At 44.1% G+C, this 23,085-nt stretch overlaps 2 protein-coding genes across 5 annotated transcripts in view; one reads left to right on the top strand and one right to left on the bottom strand.

Annotated features, from left to right (window-relative positions):
• Mog (myelin oligodendrocyte glycoprotein) overlaps positions 1-9,925 on the top strand; it is a 12,966-nt gene extending 3,041 nt beyond the window's left edge. The window contains exons 2-8 of the mRNA XM_021149187.1: positions 212-559; positions 3,358-3,471; positions 5,622-5,642; positions 5,940-5,960; positions 8,227-8,343; positions 8,592-8,612; positions 9,153-9,925. Of these exons, the coding sequence (XP_021004846.1) occupies positions 212-559; positions 3,358-3,471; positions 5,622-5,642; positions 5,940-5,960; positions 8,227-8,343; positions 8,592-8,612; positions 9,153-9,166 (656 nt within the window). The 3' untranslated portion in view covers positions 9,167-9,925. The remainder of the gene's footprint in view (positions 1-211; positions 560-3,357; positions 3,472-5,621; positions 5,643-5,939; positions 5,961-8,226; positions 8,344-8,591; positions 8,613-9,152) is intronic.
• Positions 9,926-9,935: 10 nt separating this feature from the next.
• Zfp57 (ZFP57 zinc finger protein) lies at positions 9,936-18,827 on the bottom strand. 4 transcript variants are annotated; one of them, XM_029471223.1, is made up of 5 exons: positions 18,502-18,827; positions 17,960-17,989; positions 16,226-16,332; positions 14,658-14,793; positions 9,936-11,246 (listed from the first exon to the last, which is right to left on the bottom strand). In XM_029471223.1, exons 3-5 carry the CDS (start codon positions 16,241-16,243, stop codon positions 10,147-10,149), a joined length of 1,254 nt encoding a protein of 417 aa, XP_029327083.1. In that variant the 5' UTR covers positions 16,244-16,332; positions 17,960-17,989; positions 18,502-18,827; the 3' UTR covers positions 9,936-10,146. The 4 variants fall into 4 exon arrangements, with proteins under 4 accessions (XP_029327083.1, XP_029327082.1, XP_029327084.1 ...); XM_029471222.1 differs by having other exon boundaries at positions 10,098-11,246; positions 16,226-17,989; positions 18,502-18,772; XM_029471224.1 differs by lacking the exon at positions 17,960-17,989 and having other exon boundaries at positions 10,098-11,246; positions 18,502-18,772.
• Positions 18,828-23,085: the final 4,258 nt, after the last annotated feature.

Below are 23,085 nucleotides of genomic sequence, written 5' to 3'. Positions count from 1 at the left end.
TCACAAGAGACAGCTATATCTGGGTCCTTTCAGCAAAATCTTGCTAGTGTATGCAATGGTGTCAGCGTTTGGAAGCTGATTATGGGATGAATCCCCGGATATGGCAGTCTCTAGATGGTCCATCTGAAGCAGCCTTCCTATAATGGATTAAGATGTCACATCTGACACTTGTTGTTGTTGTTATTTTTCCCCACTCTGGTGTCTTGGACAGGACAATTCAGAGTGATAGGACCAGGATATCCCATCCGGGCTTTAGTTGGGGATGAAGCAGAGCTGCCGTGCCGCATCTCTCCTGGGAAAAATGCCACGGGCATGGAGGTGGGTTGGTACCGTTCTCCCTTCTCAAGAGTGGTTCACCTCTACCGAAATGGCAAGGACCAAGATGCAGAGCAAGCACCTGAATACCGGGGACGCACAGAGCTTCTGAAAGAAACTATCAGTGAAGGAAAGGTTACCCTTAGGATTCAGAACGTGAGATTCTCAGATGAAGGAGGCTACACCTGCTTCTTCAGAGACCACTCTTACCAAGAAGAGGCAGCAATGGAGTTGAAAGTGGAAGGTGAGTCCTCGAAAGTCATATGCAGTATGACCTGTGAGATAGTTGACCTCCCTTCATCCTTCAGCTGAGATAAGGTTTTCTACCCAAACATGTCACTTCTGAGATCAAATCCAAAGGAACAGACACATCAGTAAACAGGGATGCCTATGTTGTGGCTGTTGGTTATTTTGCTATTTGAATTGGGAAAGAAAGTGGAATCAAAATTCATTTTCATGGCTAAGAAGGTGACATTAGATAAAAAGATGATATCTAAGCTAAACAAATGCTCTTGCACTTCAGTTTTTATTTTGTTTTGTTTTTGTTTTTGTTTTTGTTTTTGTTTTTAAATGATGGATTTTCAACATGTAGACCTGGCTGGCCTGGAACTCATTATATAGACCAGGTTAGCCTCAGACTCACAATGGTCTTCCTGTCTCTGCCTCCTAAAGAGCTGGAGCTGGGATTAAATGCATGTGTTGCCACAACTAGCTTTTTGTTTTGTTTTGTTTTGTTTTGCTTTTTTGTTTTTTTGTTTTGGTTTTGGTTTTTTGTTTTTTCGAGACAGGGTTTCTCTGTATAGCCCTGGCTGTCCTGTAACTCACTTTGTAGACCAGGCTGGCCTCAAATTCAGAAATCTGCTTGCCTCTGCCTCCCAAATGCTAGGATTAAAGGCATGCGCCACCACCACCCGGCACAACTAGCTTTTTATATATATAACTTGGGCAATCCTCCAGCCTCAGCCTCTGAATTGCTGGCACTAAAAGCATGAGTCACCATGCTCAGCTTAAAATGATTGCTTTAGAGACATACCAGATAGCTTCCCATGAGAGCTTGTCCAGTAACATAAGCTAGCTATAGAATATCGGGAACAAAAATATATCCCTGTATTTGAGTGTGGATATATATGTGTTTGTATATATATATTCAATATATATGCATATATGTGTGTGGATTATATGTATGACAGGGATATAATGTGTGTGTGTGTGTGTGTGTGTAATATATGGCAGGAATAGAGTTTGGTAGAGTTCTTACCTAGAATGGAAGTAAACACTGGTTCAGTCCCCAGCACTGCATAAACTGATCTTAGAACCTGAAGCCCGTAATCATAGCACTTAGAAGTTAAAGCCAAGAGGGTGAGAAGTCAGTCGGACACTAACCTAGAATATAAAAGACCGTCTCAAACAAAACAAAATAAAACCAAGAGGTTGCAGAGATGGCTCAGTGCTTAAGAGCTTTTGTTGCTCTTGCAGGGGTCCAGAGTTTGGTTCCAGTACCCACGTAACTCCAGTTCTGGGGGATCTGATGCCTTCTCTGGCTTCCAAAGGCCAATACCCCCACACAAATACGCACCTAAGTAAAAGTTAAGCACACACCCAGCAGTGGAGGAGACCTGTAGTTTCGATGACACTGCTTTGTCTTTATAACTTTATTTTCAGTATGCTTTGTGTGGTGGCTGGTTTTGGAGTTACTCATTATTTGTCCTGCCTCTGAGTGGTTAAACCATGGATAGGAAAATAGACAGAAGGAGCGCTGAAAGTGAATTGCGATGTAATTGAAGAACAATAGTGTTGTGAGTGCTGGGCCTCTGACCCTTCCCTTCCTCCTCAGCACCTGCAGTGTGAGCATCAGACAATCCATCATTTCTGTATCTGAGGTGGTGGTGACTGTTGTCAGGCTGAGACCAGAAGATGCATTGTATGCCCAGTAACAAAGCGCTATTTCTAGAGACAGTTTGCAGGGACATGAAAATAGCTGTGTGCCACAGAATGTTCCTCACACAGCTGTTTTTTTTTTTTTTTTTGCTGGGGAATTTTTACTCACACAAAAAGTGGAGGGTCAGAACTTTAGCATACAGATTTTTTTTTCTCTCTTCTTGATCAGCAAATTCCCAACTCATTTGCCAACTCCAGTACACTCATTGAGGCCCAACAAATTACAAGTCAGAAAGGTGGTGGGAGTAGGGCAGAACACAAAATGAAAACTGTGCCTCAGGGGAGAGTGCTTTCCTTTGAGTTGGTGTCCACATTCCAAATTCCTCTAATCAGCTTGAGAGAGCGAGAGAGAGAGAGAGAGACAGACAGACAGACAGACAGACAGACAGACAGACAGACAGACAGACACAGGCACAGGCACAGACACAGACACAGACATAGACACAGACACAAAGAGTGGTTGGAGTTCCTTTGAAAACACTGAATAAAATTTGGGGAGTTGGGCTGGAGAAATGGCTCAGCGGTTAAGAGCACTGATTGCTCTTCTGAAGGTCCTGAGTTCAATTCCCAGCAACCACATGGTGGCTCACAACCACCTGTAATGAGATCTGACTCCCTCTTCTGGTGTGTCTGAAGACAGCTACAGTGTACTTACATATAATAAATAAATAAATCTTTAAAAAAAAAAAATTGGGGGAGTTGTAGCTCAGGCCTGAATTCCCAGCATTTGGAAGGTAGAAGCTAGAGGACAAAGAGTTCAGGACAGACTTGCCCTGTTTAAAACAAAACAAAACAAACAAACAACCAAAAAACAATGGCCACATCATCTCTTTTAGAAACAAGCTTACTTTACCAACATTTTCACTTTATGTCACCCTCCTTCTTTATTGAGACATGTCTTGCAGGCTGGCCAGTGAGTTGCAGCAATCCTCCTGCTTTAGACTCCAGAATGCTGGGAGTCATGTATGTAGACCATGCCTGGGTGTGTCAGTATTTTTAAAATCTTGATGTTGGTTCCCTTATTCAACCCAACCCACTGCAGCACAAGCTCTATACAGGGTGTTGAGGAAGCAGTCTGAGTGACATGTTCCTTCTGCCTTTCAGATCCCTTCTATTGGATCAACCCCGGTGTGCTGACTCTCATTGCACTTGTGCCTACGATCCTCCTGCAGGTCTCTGTAGGCCTTGTATTCCTCTTCCTGCAGCACAGACTGAGAGGTATAGGCATCGGGTGGGTCTGTCAGGATCGTTTCCTGGTTCTTAGGGACAGTTAATCCTTAAGTCTTCTCAGTTCAGAACTACATAACAGGTTCTACTGAACAATTTACCTTGCATCGACCTGTGAAGTAATAGTGCCAGCCTCATTGCTGAGGAAGAAATTGAGTCTAGGGGTAGATTGGTGACTTGCTCAGATGGCATGTTACAGGCAGTAGAGCTCTGCCCTCCATAGTCCTTAGCAGCTTCATGAAACTGGGTGAGTAGTCTCCTCAAAGTCAGTCAGGTCTAAAATACTAGGCATTAATATATATATATGACTGGGGAGATAGTGCCATGGTTAAGAGCAATTGCTCCTTTTTTAGAGGACCCAGAACCCATATTAGACAGCTTACAACCATCTGTAACCATGATATAATAACCATCTAGCTCCACGGCATCCAACATCTCTAGTTTCCTCAGGCACCTGCAGTCATGTGCATATACCTACATGCAGACATACAGACACATACACACACAAATATATTTTTTGTCTGTGCTTGTCTATATGTGCACACATATTTATAGGTACTGTAAGAGACCAGAAGAGTGTCTGAGACCCTGGAGCTATAGGTGGCTGTAAATTGCTCTATGTGGGTGCTAAAAACTACACCCTGGGTCCTATGCAAGAGCTGCAAACACTCTTAACTGCGAGCCATGTCTCCAGCCCCACTATTTCATGTTTTAATAAAGATTCTGAAATGAAAGTCTTTGCCACATGGAATGTATTAAAAAACTGTTTCCCCTGTCTTTTCCATTCAACTATGAACATAATAAATTCAGCTGTAGAGGAAGTTGTTTTGTGCCCAGAGCCTGCAGTCAGAGTCTCCTGGTGCTGTGTCCTTCCCAAACCAAAGCAAGAGTTCTTGAATTTCCACCTCCTTCTGCTGATAAGAGAATGTAGCAGCAAGGAGGGTTTGAGTCATGGAAAGGACAAAAGAGCAACAATGGCCCTGCCCTATACACAACAGGCAGGTTCTCCACACTGTACTACATCCCCAGCCCCACAGTGAGGGTTATTTTTTGTTTTTTGTTTTTTTTTTTCACCCAGAATTTCTGGTTACCTACTCCATGGCAAAGAAAAGGCTCTCTATCATCATGGCTGACTAGAGCAGGAACACGGAGCTAGGCAGCCTAGGATCCAACTCTACTGTAGACACCAACTATGAGAAAAATTCTTAGGTTCTCCAAGTCTCCAAGTAGGGATAGCATTTCCCTCTTAAACTGTGGGAATCTTACAGAGAGAAGTGTGTAGCATACATGCAATCATAAAGTAGCTGCTCACTAAATGTATAGTGTCTCCTCCAGATGGGATATGGGTTTATATTTACAAAATGACAATCTTCTTGACCATGTGAACGGAGCAAGAAAATAATGGAAGAAATGATAAAGCCTTGTGATATAGTGCTGGAGAGACAGCTCAGAGGCTAAAAGCCTGTACTGCTCCTACAGAGGACTCAAGTTCTAGCCTATCACCTATCAGGCAAGTCATAACCACCCATAACATTAGGAGATCTGACAACCTTTTCTGGACTCCGGGGCACACGTACTCATGTGTACGTACAGACACACACACTCACTGCGACACAGATAGAGTTAAACATAAAATAAGAAGAACAAGCCAACCATGTGATGTGTTAGGAGCATTACAGGTTCCTGAGACTTTTGCATTCTTAAATGCAAAAAGGTTTGGAGGTTCTAGTTGTGAACTGCAGCAATTTGTTATACCTGTGACCAAAGAACAGTGGGCCCTGTTCTTCTGGAAGGTCATTTTCTCCAGCCAAGCAAACAGTTTTGGGAGGGACACGTACAGAGTTGTAAGAAAAGAAGCCAGCTACATTGGCATAATCAGCCCTGTCCTTGCTGGGATGACAGACAACGCAACCAATCACTATCAGTTCCAGGCTCTTGTGGTCTTTATTTCATTATTTAATCAGACAATATTCACAGAAAGAGACTGGACTCTTGGTTTTAAATCTAGAGCTCTTCCTACTCTAAAATGCTCCCAGGCCATCAAAGAATTCTCCACACAAAGGTCCAAGGTGCTGGGTGGTATGGAAGGGTCCTCATACTGTTAGATCAGGAACTAAAAAACCTGCTTTTTTCTATTTTAGGAAAACTTCGTGCAGAAGTAGGTGAGTTCCAGGCACCCTCCCTCCCCAATTCCTCTTCTGGTCTTTTTAACTTAACCAAAATATCCCTCTCTTCAGACCGTTTCTGCCTTTCCCCCAATTCTCCATGCTCCCTTCAATTGGGAACTTTATATTTAAAACTATAGACAGCTAAAAAATTAGAAATGGTTTTACCTGAGCTCTTATAGCATGGTTTACTTTGCATCAGGGCTAGAACCAACCTTGAGGGATTTAGATAGATCCAAGGAAGGGACTCCCTTTCAGTTCCTTACTAAGTCTATTCTTATTTGTCCTTTTCAGAGAATCTCCATCGGACTTTTGGTAAGTTCAGGCATACCCCAACCCTCCCAAGTCACCGTGGGACTTCACTAGTGGCCTGGGGGGACTAGAACCAGTGGCTTTTTGTAAGGCCCCTCCACCTTTTTTCTTCACATTCAAGATCTATAGGAATGTAGCAAACATTTATGTACCATATTCCAGTGTCAGGCTGAATTTTACCAATTGTAAACTTTATATATATATATACACACACACATATGTATATATATTCATCTTCTGAATTATAAAAAGTGGTTAAAGAGATCCTTTGCACATAAAATTGCTTGATGGTGGGAAAAATCATTAAGAGCACCTGCTGCCCCCCTAGAGGACCTAAAGTTCTATTTCCTGACCCCACAGCAGACAGCTATACACACAAGGAATACATATGTAAGAAAAAAACTTAAATTATGGTCTCACTGTGTAGCCCTGGCTAACCTGGAATTCACTATGAACAACAGGTTGGCTTTGAACTTACAGAGCTCCACACTGCTCTGCTTCCCCAGTGTTGGGATTAAAGACATGTGCCACCATATCCAGAAAATTACATTTAAAAAAAGTCATCTGCTATACTTATATGGCAGAGTTAGTTTTCAGGAATGTAGTCCAAGCACATGATTCATCAGGGAAGGCTTCTTTGAGGAGAAAATAAAGCCTCTTTGAGTTGGGGTTTCATATGGCTATGCTGGCCTTCAAATTCACTATGTCATGAAGGTTGGCCTTGGACTTCTGATCCTTCTGCCTTCAACTCTCAAGATGCTGGTAAATGCATACTCAACCATGCATGCCCCAACTAGAATATTAACTCCTCACGAATCATCTTTGCATTTTCTTCACTTCAGATTGCAGAGTTCCTAAGGACAACACCAGCAACAGAAGAATACCCAAATGTTTGTTGAATAGATTCCATACAACTAAAAAATAACATTAAACAGAGCATAGCAAAATCCTGCTCTAATCAATCTTCCTAAACATAAACAGCCTTTCCTTCTGAAGCCAGATGTAACCCTCTTCAGCTCTCCTGGTACTTGGCTACACCCTAGCACTTGACATTGGGCCAGTATATGGACATCACACATGTAGTCTTTGAATGTATTTTATTGTGTGTGTGGAGGGTGTGAGTGGGTGAGTGTGGGCAAGTGCTCACACAGAGGTCACAGGACAATATAAAGGAGTTGGTTCTCTCCTATCATGTGGGTCTGGGGTCAAACTCAGGTCTTCAGGTTTAGCAGCAAGTGCCTTTATCAGCTAAACCATCTCACTGATCCCATTTCCATTTTGTTTTGAAATGTCTGTCTCATGTATTTCAGGAAGGACTCAAACTCACTATGTAGCCAAAGATTACCTTGAATTTTGATCATCCCCCTGCCTACACCTCCTATATTCTGGGATTTTAAGTGTGAGCCACCAAGCCTAGTGCATGCTGTACTGGGGATGGAACTCAAGAGCTCTACAAACTGAGCTACCTTCCCAACCCTCAGGATTTTACTTATAAGGTTTGAATGTCTAGCCGGGCAGTGGTGGTCCATGCCTTTAATCCCAGCACTTGGAAAGCAGATTTCTGAGTTCGAGTTTAGCCTTGTCTACATAGTGAGTTCCAGGACAGCCAGGGCTATACAGAGAAACCCTGTCTCGAAAAAACAAACAAAAAAGACTTGAATGTCTAAATTCTTAACCATGTTTGTATCTTGAGATCATAAATACAGTCAGTCCTAATACCAGTTTTTGACTTTTTGCTTTTGCTGGTTTCGTTCCTTTTTGAGACTGCATCCCTATCCTGTTAGTATAAGAAAACCTTGCCCTTTTTTTTCCTTCTCTCTTTGTCCCTTTGCCTCTACCCCCACCCCAAATAAACCTCTGCCACACGGAAAAAGAAAACCTTAGGGAAATCAGGGTTTGATGACTTGTAACCCCAACACCTGTAGGGCTGAGACAGGAGGATTTCTCAAGTTCAAGGCCAGTCAGGGATACAGGGCAAGAACCTCTCTTCAGACAAACAAAAATGCTAGAGATTGGGGTGAGGGAGGGTTAGTGCATGGCTGAACATGAACAATGCATGAAAAGTCACACAACCTACTGTTTTCTATGCTAAATCAGTTAAAAAGAAAAAGCTAAATTCAATCAGAAGCTAATGAAAATAAAGGGACAGTGCACCTCATCCAAGTTCACGGACTCTACAGCCTGTGCCCAGAGTCCTTTGTCATTTGGGGGCTTCAGGTTAAGAATGGGTGTGGCACAGAGGGAGACACTCTACTCTGCTTTACCCCAGATCCTCACTTCCTGAGGGTGCCCTGCTGGAAGATAACACTGTTTGTTATTGTGCCTGTTCTTGGACCTCTGGTTGCCTTGATCATCTGCTACAACTGGCTGCACCGAAGACTGGCAGGTTCGGTGTCTGGGCAGCAAAACAGGACTGCTATGCATCAGGGATCTCAGGCAGACCAGAATGGGAAAAGAGTGGAACCAAGGTTCTAGATTCCAGGGCTGGGAATCTTTATTCTCACCATCAGAATCCATAGGAAAACGGAGAACCACTTAATGAGATGTATAGGCCTCTTAATGGAAAGGGAGGGTTGTCTGGGGGGGGGGGGACTCCCACTGATCACCCATCGACTCATTTCTCTTTGTTTACAGGACAGTTTCTTGAAGAGCTAAGTAAGTTCTGCCTAACACCCCTCTCCAATCCTGAGACATCTCATTATGCAGCCTTAGAACTCACTATGTAAACCAAACTGGTCTGGAAACTATGGCAACCCTCTCCTTGCCTCCAAGTGTTACCGTCATAAGCATGTACCATTGTATCCAACCATTTCCTTCCTTCTATATTGAACAAAAACCCAGCAAAGGGAATATGGTTATTGAGGGACTATAGTCCCAGGGAAGGCTGAATGACTCTTGTGAGGGAAAAGGGGAGGGAATTAACGAGACACATTTTCAGTGCCAAGAGGCTGCTGAGCCACTCTTCCCTGTTGACTTAATAGCCTTTAGTGCCCCTGAGCCAGAATTCCACTTCTGCAGTCCCCTTTAACATTCTCCATAATAGTTATCCCGAACCTCACCTCCCTTCAAGACCAACCAGGCGGTTGGGGGTAGAGATAACATGACCCCTAGGAGCTTTCTATCTCCTAGGTTCAATGACTTCATAAAAAGAACCTACTGGCAGATGTTTTTAAAGTCACTTGTTTTTCTTTCTAGGAAACCCCTTTTGAGTGATGGTTGTGTCTTCCTGGAGTGAAGGAGAGCCCGGCAGGTCCTTGGGGGATTTCCCATTGGCCTCTTTGCTGTGGACAGATTCCAATCTACATCTACAGACACATTCTGGATACCGAGTAGAACTTGATTTCCCTCCCTCAACTGTCTTTCCTCAGCTCCTTCCTCTAATTTTTGACTTCCACATCTTTTTTTACCATCTTAGTCTGCCTCTAGAAAACACCCTGTAGTGAAGGCCAGGAGACACCTATGCACCAGAGTAATACAGGATTCTACGAACCAGCATACCCAGCACTTCAACATCATTGTGAACTATAGAACATCAACTCTGCAAACGGTGGATATTTCTTCCAAGACCACAGCCTTGACTGGGAAGAATATCAATGTAGAGAGTAAGGGGGTGGGGTCAGGAACAGAAGAGCCCACAGTATCGGGGAAAGCTAAGTGAGCCAGGGTATGAATATGGGCGCCTGAACCAAAACCTGGAGCTAAAACTCAAAAGAATACCGATCAGAGAAATACCATCTTGCTTTGGCAGCCTGGTGGGAGGACCTTGAGAAGCAAGGGCTGAGAATTGGGTCTGCTCCCCTGTGTTCCACACCTTTGTGTCCTTCATACTCCTGCCTCTCATTTTCTCCTATCTTATTTCTCTGAGTACCCACTGTGTTTTTTTTTTTCCAACAATTACTACTTGGTGGTCTACCAGACACAAACAAGCTAGGTGCTAATTAATAATACAAATTTCTCTGTGCATACTTCTTTTTCTTTCCTTGTCTCTTTCCTTCATCATCCACCTCTCTCCTGTTCAAGCCTCCTGATGGCAGAGGTCAAGTCTTCAGGAAAAAACAAATACAAAGACCTTAGTTTGACCTCCCCTCCTCTTCTTTTAGTTTTAAAAATTGAATTTATTTTGTGGGGTGGGGGTAGGGGTTGGGGTGGGGGTGGAGGTGTCGTGCATGGGTAGGTGTGAAGTCAGAAATCAGTCCGAATCTTCTTCTGTCACAGGGCTCTCGGGGCTGGTGGCACCCTCCATTGCCCAAGGAGCCGCTCTACCACTCCCAGACAGGCCTTCTGTTTCAGGATTCTCACTGCATGCACGTTTCCGTCTTCTCCTCCTGGTTTCCATCCTTTTTCCTGAGGAGTCCCTTACTTTAAAAATATTTCCCATCACCACGGGTTCATGAAGATAGCCAAGCAAATGACCCAGGATTTCCCAGCATTTACTGAATCTGATTGGTCTTCGGCAGCACAAGTGATCCAACAGGCTCTCCTTTCCCCTAAAGGAGCTGTCACAGACGGGGCAAGTGTAGATCTTTTGCATCCTGAGTGTGTTGGATGAGTGGGCCGACTCTTTGCAGCAGAAGTGCTGGTTGGGTTGACGTCTGAAGTGGATCTTGAGGTGGGTTAAGAGACAGGTTCTCATGGTAAAAGTTATGTGACAATAGGGACAAGAGATCTTTTCTCTTGAACGGACCACTGTAATAGAGTTGGATCTGACATTCAGGGTCGTGGCTCCGCTGTTCCGTGCCTTAGCCCTGGCCACTGGTCCCTGGATCACTTTCACATACTTGAGGGCGGGCGCTTGGGATCCAGGTGTTGTAGGTGGAACCCTACTCTTCCGCCTCTGGTTGCTAGCCTGGTTGCCAGCCTGGTTGCTAGCCGCTGGCTTGTTTTGGTGTACCTTCAGGTGGCGGTTGACCTCAGACTGATCCCGGAAACACTTTCCACACTCAGGGCATGAACGGGGCCTATAACCTAAATGAGCACGTCGGTGACGGCTCAGTCCAGAAGCATCACGGTAAGTCTTGCCACAGAGATTACAAAAGAAAGGCCTCTCTCCACGATGCTGGGCCTTGTAGCCCTTGGCTTTGCGGCTTTGCGGCTTTGTGACTGCCAGCCTCCGGGACCTCACAGGAAACTGGTGATTAAAGAGGAAGGTGTTCTTTTTGAAACATTTGCCACAGGTTAGACAGAAAAATAATGGTCCACCTTTGAATACCCCTGTGCAACTGGAGGACTTCTGCTCCTCATTCTTATCTTGCAGATCTGAGCTAGGTTCTTGAGGTTTCTTCTTGCTTCCTATAGTAGAGGAGGGAAAATACACAGTTCACTATGAGAATGCCAGCACAAGGTTTGTGCTCAGTACAAGCCACTTTCCCCTTTCCCAACCTTTAAAATGCAGCCATTCACCCTTGGGCCTCATAGGCTAGAAATAGGAAAATGTAATAATTACTGCTACTACTACTACTACTACTACTAATAATAATAATAATGACTAGTAAATGTTTCATAGGCATCTTCTAAAATTGCAAATCTAAATACCAACTTACATCTTTGAAATCAACTTACATCTTCCCACTCTCAATGACTCAGTCTCACAGATAACCCCACAGATAATGAAGCAATAATCCCCCCCACCTCAGCCCTGATTACACAACGTGTCAGCCAAGTACAAATTATTAATGGAGAATTCCCTACTGTAAGAGCACATTCACATCACTTTTTAATATAGATTATAATTATTCTATATTTTTAGTATTTTGGTTTACTACTGTGTCTACTACAGAAAACAGAACTTAGGACCTGGGGATATAGTTCAGTAGCAGAGCACTTGCCTCATATACACAAAACCTAGGGTTCAATCCCCAGCTCTGTAAAAACAAAAACCAAGCAAATAGGCCTCAGTACTATGTGTGGCCTATGTGTAGCTTCAGTAACCACCTGAACAAAATACTTTCAGATAACAGAGAACTCATCCCCCAGTGTTGGGGAAGCAAACCATGTGCGCAAGGGACACAAGTGCTCTACAGTGCTCCACCATGCGCACAAGCGCTCTACAGTGCTCCACCATGCGCACAAGCGCTCTACCAGTGAGCTAGCTACATCTCCCGCCCAAGGGAAGACTACTGTATCGTGAAGATTGATGCTATCATTACTAATAACTGAATTGGAGCACAAAGCAACACACCAGGACCGTCTGAGCTGGGAAGTGTGGCCAACCTCAACTAACATTCCTCTCAGTTCCTTAACTCCTATCTCTGAAACAAGCTTATCCTTCTCCAGAGCAACACTGTGGAGATCTTGTTTCTTACTTCTCCCAGGAAGAACTTCTTAATCAAAGGATGCAATCTCTCCATTCCTGGAAACTAGATTACTTGTTTTGAAAATCTTGGCTATTCATTACGAAGCCAGTGGACTTAAAACTTTGATCTCAGGGTTTCCTCTAGTCCCAAGTCTAACGCAGATGGAAAGATACTGAGCCTGAAGCACTAGGTCAGCTCACCATGCTGGGACTGTCCTGGGTCTTTTTAACCCTCCTCTCTCCTCTGCAGTTTTAAAATGACATTTTTACTATGTTGTATGCATGTGTGCAAGTGTACACATGCTACGGCATGCTTATGGGGGTCAGCAGACAACTTGAAGGATTGGTTTTCTCTTTACACCAAGTATATTCAAATTCCAATTATCAGCCTTGGTGGCAGGCACTCCTAACCACTGAACCATTTTGCTGGCCCTTGGTTCTGTGAGATGATAGGCCCCCAAATACACGATGAAACCGAGGTGTTGGGGTTACAGATGTGAACTACCATACCCAGCTTCCTCTACAATTCTCACCTGTTGCTTTGGAGGATAGAGACCTGATCTCTGCCCTTTTTCTTTTTGTAAGCTGTTCCAATCTTGTATTTTGGCTCTAAATGGAGTCATATTTTGGTTGGGGAGAAGGGCATGGTTTTGTAGGTTTTGGTAACAAGGTCTCCGTATACAATGTAAGCTGGCTCTGAAATATCTCCATCCTTCTGAGTGAGATGCACTACTAAGTCTGTCTGCTGTATGGCAATGAAGCAAAGTGGTCCCATGCTAAGCCCCTTTATGTCTTATGCAGACAGCAAGCTACCTCCGATAGGCTTGCTTTTAAAAAAGAAAAATTATTTATTTATTATATGTAAGTACACTCTAGCTGTCTTCAGACACTCCAGAAGACGGTGTCAGATCTTGCTTTGGATGGTTGTGAGTTACCATGTGGTTGCTGGGATTTGAACTCAGGACCTTCAGAAGAGTAGTCAGTGCTCTTAGCCGCTGAGCCATCTCTCCAGCCCTAGGCTTACTTTAAGAACATTAATCTAGGGCTAGCAAGATGACTCAGCAGTTCATGCACCTGTTCCTCTGGTAGAGGATTTGGATACTGTCCCTAGTAACTGCATGGTAGTTTACCACCATCCATAACTCCAGTTCCAGGGGATCCCATCCATCCCTCTTCAAACCTATATGGACACCAGGCACACACAAAGTGTGCATACAAACATGCAGGCAGATCATTCTTATACATAAAACAAACCTTTTAAATGGGGTGGGGGGTGTTTTTAAAGAACATTTATCTAAGACACTTGGTTGCAGCTTCTAGTATAACACCTCACACACAAGAGTGACTAAATATCAGTTGGATATACAGGCAAGTGGTTTTTTTTTTCCCTTTGGTTTTTTTTTTTTTTTTTTTTTTTTTGGTTTTTCGAGACAGGGTTTCTCTGTATAGCCCTGGCTGTCCTGAAACTCACTTTGTAGACCAGGCTGGCCTCTAACTCAGAAATCCACCTGCCTCTGCCTCCCAAGTGCTGGAATTAAAGGCGTGTGCCACCACCGCCCAGCCAAGTGGTTTTTTTTTTTTTTTTTTGAGGTACTTTTGCAATGTAGTCCAAGCTGGCCTCAATCTCTATAACCAAGGTTGGGGTTTAGTTTGCAATCTTCCTGTATCAGATCCAGGAATGTTGGGAGTGTTAGAAGTCTGGGATTACAGGCTTTTGTCAACAAAGCAGGCCTACATATTTTCACAATATAAGAATTACAATGATAAAAGTGTTGCCTTGGGGTTGGGAAAGTAGCTCAGTAGATAATCTGCTTACCGTACAATCATGACTCTTGAGTTTGAGTCTCAGAATGCACACTAATGTCAGGTGTAATGGCATTTGGATGTAAACCCGACCATGAAACAGAAAAGGCAGATACTTAGGGCTCACTGGTCAGCCAGCCTAGCTGAATCAATGAGTTCCAATTAGTGAGACCCAACCCAAAACAAAACAAAAAGTATAGAGTGGCTGTATCCTGAGGAATGAAGCCCAAATTTGACCCTGGCCTCCATGTGAACACCTAAGTGTACCTACATATACATGAACACACACACAACATTATCTTTGGTCCTCTACAAGAACAAGTACTCTCTCAACCCCTAAGCCTCCTCTCTGGACCCATGCAGGTAGTCCAGGCTAGCCTTAAAGTTGCTATGTAGCTCAGAATCACCCTAACCTGGTCTTCCTACCTCTATTTTCAAGCCTAGCTTGTCATCTAAGTTTTTATTACTTTTACCTTTTTTTTTAACCCCTGAACTTTGTGACTCAGATCTTTCAGGCTGATTTTGGTCTATCTGAGCAGAAACACCAACAATATTTTCTAAGGCTATAGGACAGGGAGAATGCTGAAGGAGTCACAGTCTCTTACCGACGAATGTCAGGTTCTTGAAGGTTTCTGACATCACTTTTTGGTAAAGGTTCTTCTGTGTAGAAGTCAGATATTCCCATTCTTCCTGGGTGAAAGACACTGCCACGTCCTCAAAACTGACTGGTGTCCTGGATGGCTGGGAAGATTTAGAATGTAAATACAGAGACTTGAAGTGTCTGTCCGGGGACGTTTGCCCCCTAAGTCTCTGAACTATCACATCTGCCTTGGCAACGCATTCAGGACAGTCCTGACCATAGATAGATAACCCAATGTATAACCAAAATCTCTGCTGAGTGTGCAAGCAAAACACATATTACAGATTCCCTTAACCTATCCCTAAAAACGTGGTTTTGCTTTTATAAATGCGGTACCCCTGAGTTTCCGTGCCAAGAGCTTTCCTGAGGCACTAGCCTGCTCCTGGTCACCAGCTTAAATAAAGGACTATTATTTGGACGTATGTGTATAGTGGTGTGTAACTTTCTCATTTGGACTAAAAAATACTGACATATTCTCAAGATTTAGAGAATTCAAACCTAAGAGAAAGACAATACCATGAAAGGGTATGGGGAAAGGTACATAGGAGCTGTGTCATACAGAAAGCCAAGGATAGGTACAGAAAAAGGAACCCACTGAAAAGAGGAGAGGAGCCGGGCGTGGTGGCGCATGCCTTTAATCCCAGCACTTGGGAGGAAGAGGCAGGTGGATTTCTGAATTCAAGGCCAGCCTGGTCTACAGAGTGAGTTCCAGGACAGCCAGCGCTACACAGAAAAACCCTGTCTCAGAAAAATCAAACAAAAAAGAAAAAAAAAAAAAAGAGGAGAGGAGAGGAGCGAAGCCTATGAAGCATTCCAAGGTGGTATGGGGGATGGAGATCTTGCAATTCCTTTTTTCTGTTGTTTGGCCTGGGACAATCTGGGATTCTACCAGATCCACAGGTGGGTAAAAGACCTCAAGAGAATCTAGGGCCTGCCACTTCCTTTACCTGACCATCTCCTTTCTGCTGTTGGATTTCACTAGTAATCTCTCCATGTTAAGTCCTCTATTTTGTTCTACCTATGTTCTGAGAAATCTCTCACTGAACCTGAAGCTCTCCAACTCAACAAGAATATCTGGCTAGAAAGCCTCTGTGATTATTCTGCTGACCTTGTCTGTCTGTCTATCTTCCTTCCATTTGTTTTAATGTGGGGACTGAAGGTCCCACATTGGGTCTTCAACTTTGTGCAACAAGTACTTTACAACATGCCGAGCCATCTCCCCAGTCTTTCCACCATAATCTTTCTTTGGGGCTTCTATAGAGCAGCTAACATACTACCTACCCCATGGAGCAGCATGTCTTTAGTAGTGTCTCTACTTTTAGAGCCTTCTCGTCTGGATCCCAAGGCTAATAGGACTCTATATTTCCCTGGGCCTACAAGGGCCCCAGAATTTGATACTGCTTCTTATAACAAAAGTATCTACTCTACAAGAGGTTGTCTTCCTTGATGGTTCAACTGTCCAAATTCTCCTTTCATGATTGACAGCTTTAGTTCCCTCAAAGCCCAGGCCATAGAATTCAGGGCTCTGATTACCTGTTTCCTAGCTGCCATTGTTTGGTAATGCCAGGCTGGTCCTAGGCGTTTGACTTCTATTCCAGACTGCTTCTAGCCACAATTTGTTGGTGCCCACTTCTAGAAATCTAAGGTTTAAGAAAAATAGATAATATCAGCAAAAGGACAGAGTAAGGAATAAGTGCCTCCATAGCACCCAGTTACTAGCTTCCTGCACTGTGGTAGAGCCTTCTCGGCAGTACCACGAGGTAAATTGGCTCCATTTTCACAAACCTCGAATATAAGCGTTAAGTCATCCATTCTAGGATGTGTGATCCACGGGAAAGAAAAGTTTAATTCTAGATTCAGTACCACTGAAAAGTACATACCTGAATGGGTCACATACCACTCTGAGTTTTGTCTCTTCATCCTCTGACTTGATTTCACTGGAAAGATGAGAGTCTATATCTCTTCCAGGACCAGAAATTAAAATATAGATTCTGTGATTTGAATATATGTGTGTGGTATCCTGGGGCTCAAACCTAGAAGCTATGCCTGCTAAGCAAGTGCCACTGAGCCTTATGTATACCCCTAGCTCCATGACTTCACTGTTTAATATATAGATACGATATTTACAATGGACCTAGCCTTTGAGGACCTCTTAAGCTGAAAATGTCATTAGGTCAGAAATGCAAGTAATACGCCTACCGAACAGAACCTTATAGCTTAGTAACAAAGTACACTGACAGAGTGTGTAGTTTCCTTTCCTGATCTACTAGCTGTCTGGAAAGTGTAGCCTGTGACTACTACCCAGCATAAAGGACTATCAGAGTATCTATCTATCCCTATGCACCACATAGTACTAGTCTATGGACAAGTTAAATCAAACCCCAAAATAAGCTGTCTGACTATGTAAGGCCGTTCCATCATTTTGGATCATTTTAAGTCTTGGCAGCATGAGTCCAGTATCACAAGTACAGCACAGTGATAATAACCCAATATCATTTAAATTCTTTGTTCACTCTGAATTGTTTTTTATTTCTATTTCTCCTCTCTAGATGAAAGGGAAGCATAACAAAGGCACAGAGACTGGTGGCCCTTTCTTTTCCTCTCAATTCTTTTGCCAAGTGAAAGTGCCAGCAAGGAACAAGGCATTCAAGGAATCGCTAGCTCTGACCCCCAAAAAAAGGCATTCAAGGAATCGCTAGCTCTGACCCCCCCGAAAAAGGCATTCAAGGAATCGCTAGCTCTGACCCCCAAAAAAAGGCATTCAAGGAATCACTAGCTCTGACCCCCAAAAAAAGGCATTCAAGGAATCGCTAGCTCTGACCCCCAAGAAAGTTGCCAGGAAAGCTGCATTCTGAGGTTGATTTTCTTCCTTCCTTCTGTCTGTCTCACCTCTCATTATTCTTCCGTTGAAAAAAACCACATTCCAAACAGTGTCTTCCAGGACCTGCCCATACAGTTCTATGCTAGTGTCTTCCAGGACCTGTCTTTAACCATTCTCAGCAAAGACCCCTTTATCAACAAGTCTTAACAATAGCATAAAGATGTGTGGCGACCTAGACGATTATCCAAACACTAGGAAGGCTGAGACAGGATCTCCGGGAGTTCTAGGACAGCCTGGGCTACAGAAAGCATAAAACATCATCATCAACAACAGCAGCTGCTGCTGCACATTCACACAAAGCAGGGAGTGGTCTTTAATATAGATACAGGCTGATTAAGGAGACTGACAGGTGCTGTATACCTCTATCCACCTCCTCACTCATTTACCTCTGATTGTTCTTTCCTGGTGCAGGAGCCCTGAGAAGGCAAGGAGACTAAATAAGACTTGGCTGTTGATTGGCCGGAGGTCAGGCCCCGTCCCTCCCGACTCCCACCCCCCTGGTATGTGAGATGGGCCAGGCCTGGCCTCACCCTTCCACTGGGTAAATTTCTGGAGGGACTGTGCAGACATCTCTCAACCCTGAGTGCACTCCTCCAACTAAAGTCCATTCATTGTTTCACAAATCTGAGGAGTCAGCCCCGATAGCACAAAGGAAGCTAAGACAGGAAGATCAGGCAGACTTGCCACAATACACCCTGTCTGTTCATCTCTCTAAAATCTGGGGCCCCCGCCGCTCTCACGCACACAATCTGACAAGAAATGCCCGCCGGTTTTGCCCGATCAGCCCGGGTCCCAGACTCGAATCCCCCGGGGTTTCAGCCACGTGAGCCTTTCCACGGCGGAGCCAGGCAGCTTCTCCCACCCAGGTGTCGGGCCCTCGTGGCTCCACCGCCGGAGCCGCTCCACCCGGGTCCCCGCACGCTCTCACCGCGCTCGACAGCCCTACTTGAGGCTCGGCAGTCCTGCCGTTCCCAACGCTCGTCTTCGGAGCTGTAGCCTCGGACCACAGCCACACAAAGGGCTGGGCGCGCGTTCCAGCCCCGACCAGAACGCAGCGGCGTGAAACCCAGGGAAGGGCCCTTGCCAGAAGTCAGGAATCCGCTACTTTGTCCCTCTGCTTCCGTTCTGCTCCGTCCGCAGGTAACACATCTCAAGTGGCTGTCTGCCAAGGTCAGAAATTTAGATCCGAAGAAGCCCAATGCCTGAATGCCACGCCTTCTCGTCCCGCCTACTGTCGGTCTTCACTGGTCTCAGCTGCGCTAGGAAATTCCATTTCCTAAGATAAGTATTTACTCCTGGGGTGGGGAATGGGAGTGGGGGATGGGGGTAAGGGGTGGTGGAAGGATCGGGTGACTCAATTTCCGTAATTCCTTGTACTAGGCAGCTGAAAGTGAGTTCCACGCCTGCCTGGGCTACACAGTAAAACACACACACACACACACACACACACACACACACACACACACACATAAAATAAGGTAAGACCAAAGAAAAACTGAAACACTTCGCAGACAAGTAAAATGGGCCGTCGAGCAACATCTTAGCTAAAGTAAAAACCAAGAAAGCACAGGAGACTTAAAAGACTGTAGTTACAGGATAGCTCAGTAGTTAGAGAGGATTCCAGGACACCTAGCACAGAGAGACCTGTAACCAAGGAACCCCACACTCTTCGTTTGGTACCATCCCATATGTGGCATGCACTCCTACAGACTCACGACAATAAAAATAATGATTAAAAAAAAGATATAGACACTTCACAGGTATCAATCACACCACGGTCAAGTCGTGTTAGTGTTTCACATACCAAATTCATTTCAGTCTCTCTCTGTAATCCTTTCTTTTGTTCGTTTGGTTTTGTTTTTAATAAGTTCCATTGGAATTATAACACTTAACCCCGGTCTCAGGCAGCCAAAGCACAAATATAGGTGGGGAGGGTGATAGGAAAGTATATAAAGTATAGAAGGTACTAGGTTGTTGGGTGGTGGTAGCACAGGCCTTTAATCCCAGCACTTGGGAGGCAGAGGCAGGCAGATTTCTGAGTTTGAGGCCAGCCTGGTCTACAAAGTGAGTTCCAGGACAGCCAGGGCTATACAGAGAAACCCTGTCTCGAAAAACCAAAAAAAAAAAAAAAAAAAAAGAAGGTACTAGGATTGAAGCAATCCACATGTAACAGGTCTGTAGTGAGGTAAAAAAACAAACAAAAACAAACAAACAAAAACCACGCTTTCCATCAATAATAAACTGTTTTCCACCCTGACTTCAAATTACCTTATTTACAAAACTGAGCAACCATAATTAGCTGATTTAGGTTGATCTTCAACTTTAAATAAATAAATTATTTATTTATTTATTATTTACTTACTTTCTTAAAGACAGCTCTTCCTAGGAACTCACTATGGAGCCATGCTGCCCTTGAATTCAAGACACCCCCCACCTCGACTCAGTGATTGAGTGTATACTGGCTTCTGGTCCTTAATTCTTGAGGTGGAAACACCATCTTGGCCTGCAGGTAGCCCCAGCACACAGTCAAACACTATAGGACAAATGAAGCCCTTACAAAGGTTGGTTCAACATTTCATGCTGGCCACCCTACTGGCAACTTGGCTGTTCCCAGCTGATGTTTGATGTGCTAAGAACCTCTGAGAAAGCCCAGGCACACTCTAGCCCACCACACTCCACCTTTATCTAACTCAGAATCCTTCTTCCTGCCTTGGATTAGCAGGGATCCCGAGCTTCCTTGATGTCTAAGGAATGCTTCTGTCTATAAATCTTTAGTTAACTACACTCAACCGCATAGCACTGGGTTTGTTGCCTCGCCTCTTCAATTTCAGCATCTCTACGCTAGGTGAAAACTTGATTTAGAGAATATAGAAAAAAATTATCAACTACTAAAGAGAACATCTCTCATGTGTGGTGGTACATGCCTGTCATCCTAGCACTTGAAAGATGGATGAAGGGGGGATCAAAGTTCTCAGCCACATAGTGAGTGAGTTCAAGGCTAGCCTGGGCTACATGAGACTCTATCTTAACCAGGAAGCCATTAGATGTGTGTCATTGATTCCCTGCCAGAGTTTGGGTTCACATTATAGAGAGATCTGAATAGGGAGCCAGACATAGTCACACACAATTCTAATCCCAGCACTTAAAGGGCTAAGACAAGAAAATAGCAAACTTTAAGTAAGGATCATCCTGGGCTACATAATCAGTCTTGGGCTAGCTTAGACTATGAGACCCTGTCTGAACAATCAACTTGATGAACTTTAGAGATTGGTAAAGCATCTCTCTCTCTCTCTCTCTCTCTCTCTCTCTGTGTGTGTGTGTGTGTGTGTGTGTAGGTACTCCTAGAAACAATTATGTCATAAAGTTTCCAACCTAATGAATAGTTTAATTCATTTGTGGATTTAAAGTTTGAATGGACTAATCCAATGGGAGGTTGTAAAGCTGTGGAAGCTAGGACTTGGTTGGAGGAAGTAGACCACTGGAAGATGTATCTGGAGACTACATCTTGCCTTGGCTGCTTCCTGTTACTGCTCCACTATTTCCTGTGCTTTCCCATACGACACCCTCCCTGACACGAGTGAGTAAAACATCCAAAACTGTAAGCAAAATAGATATTTTGTCCAGGAGGAAAGAGATCAGGCCAGAGAATGGAGAGAAAAGGACGGGAAAGGAAAGGAGGAGAAGGAAGGAGAGGAGCTGCTTGCGGCTAGATTCATGCTAGTAGAACAAAACCAGTCCACGGGCCATGATGATTTCCTGAAGACATTGTCTTTTAGCAGGATGTTGGTAATTGCTCTGGGTATAGTTTTCAGTGTTTGTGGGGTTTTTTTTTTTTCTTGTTTTCCTGTATTAAATCAAACAAACCACAGCGAACAAAAACCACCCAGCAGTGGTTAAAAGCACTCTCCACCAGGCCTGACCACCTGAGTTTGAATCCCAGAACTTGCATGGTGTAAGGCAAGAACTGACTTACCCAAGTTGTCCTCTGACCACCACGGTGAGCAAGAACTGCAAGTCTCTGGTCTTTGTATCTGTGCTGGATAGTTTTAGATCAGCTTGGTACAAGTTAAAGTCATCTGAGAGTAGGAAACCTTAATTAAGAAAATACCTCCAGGGGGCTGGAGAGATGGCTCCGCGGTTAAGAGCACTGACTGCTCTTCCAGAGGTCCTGAGTTCAATTCCCAGCAACCACATGGTGGCTCACAACCATCTGTTATGGGATCCGATGCCCTCTGGTGTGTTTGAATGCAGCTACAGTGTGCTGTAGTAGTAATAAGTAAAAAGAAAAGGAAATACCTCCATAAGATCAGGTTATAAGCAAGCCTGTATGGTATTTTCTCAATTAGTGATTGATGGGGCTAGAGCTCCGCTTATTGTGGGTAGTACCACCTGTAGGCTGGTGATCCTGGGTTCTACAAGAAAGCAGGCTGAGCAATCCAGGAGGAGCAAGCCAGGAAGCAGAACCCTCCATGGCCTCTGCATCAGCTTCTGCCTCCATGTTTCTGCCCAATTTGATTCCTGTCCCGACTTCCTTCGATGATGAACAGTGAGTGATATGAAGTGTGAGGCAAATGAACCCTTTCCTCCCCAACTTGCTTTTTGGTCATGGTGTCTCATCGTAACAATAAAAACGTTAAGGAGTACCTGTAGGTTATTTACCAACCCCTAAGCAAATTACTGCAGCCCCAGTGGCTCTAGTATTGACAGTACTCAGATCAGGAGGCAAGCACAGAAGGAATGAGCTCCAAATTCTGAATATCGTTGGCAATGTACTCAGTGTAGAATGTTTGGCTAACATACAGAAAGCCCTGGGGTTTCATCCCCTGTATCATAAACAAACAAAAATCTGAACACAAACTCTATCCAAACTCCAGGCTGACTACTAAAGTAAGTACTCATGAGGTGTAGAGAAACCGGACCATGAAGGAAGTCTGTCCCTATCCTGGTGCAGACACTATCCTGGTGGTACTTGCAAATCTGCACCTTTTTATTCACCTCCCCTCCCCCAATCAACACACCTATAAGCAGAATACTTGTAATCTCTGAATTTAGGAGAGAGGATTGCAGCACACCTGGGTTACAGGGAAAGACCCTGTTTAAAATTTCAAAACAAACAAACACCCTTAATGGCATAAATCACTAACCTCCAGAATTTTTAGCTGTTCTTAGGCTTGGAAATTTTGGAGAAATTATAGAAACTAGATGACCTTGGAAAGGTGCAAAAGCTTGAGCAGAAACTGGACAAATCTTTGTTCATCATTAAGTCACACTGATGCAGAACAAACCACTTAAATACCCTGTCCCAAAATGAAGCTAGAGGGTACAGGAAAAATGGAGCCTGAATGTCAGACACTGCACACAGACACTCCAGGTACGTTAGTTAACAGGCGTCTAAAGAAAAAGCCTGAGGAGGTAGCTCAGTGACTGACAGGGTGTTTACTTAGCTTATGAGATTTAAGAGCTCAAGTTTGAGGTGGGGTAACATAGTGGCATCTTGTCTAAAAAAAAAAAA

Source organism: Mus caroli, chromosome 17, assembly GCF_900094665.2.
Source record: "Mus caroli chromosome 17, CAROLI_EIJ_v1.1, whole genome shotgun sequence".
Classification (NCBI taxonomy): domain Eukaryota; kingdom Metazoa; phylum Chordata; class Mammalia; order Rodentia; family Muridae; genus Mus; species Mus caroli.
Note: the sequence above shows the minus strand (reverse complement) of the source record. Positions and strands in the feature narration are given on the sequence as shown.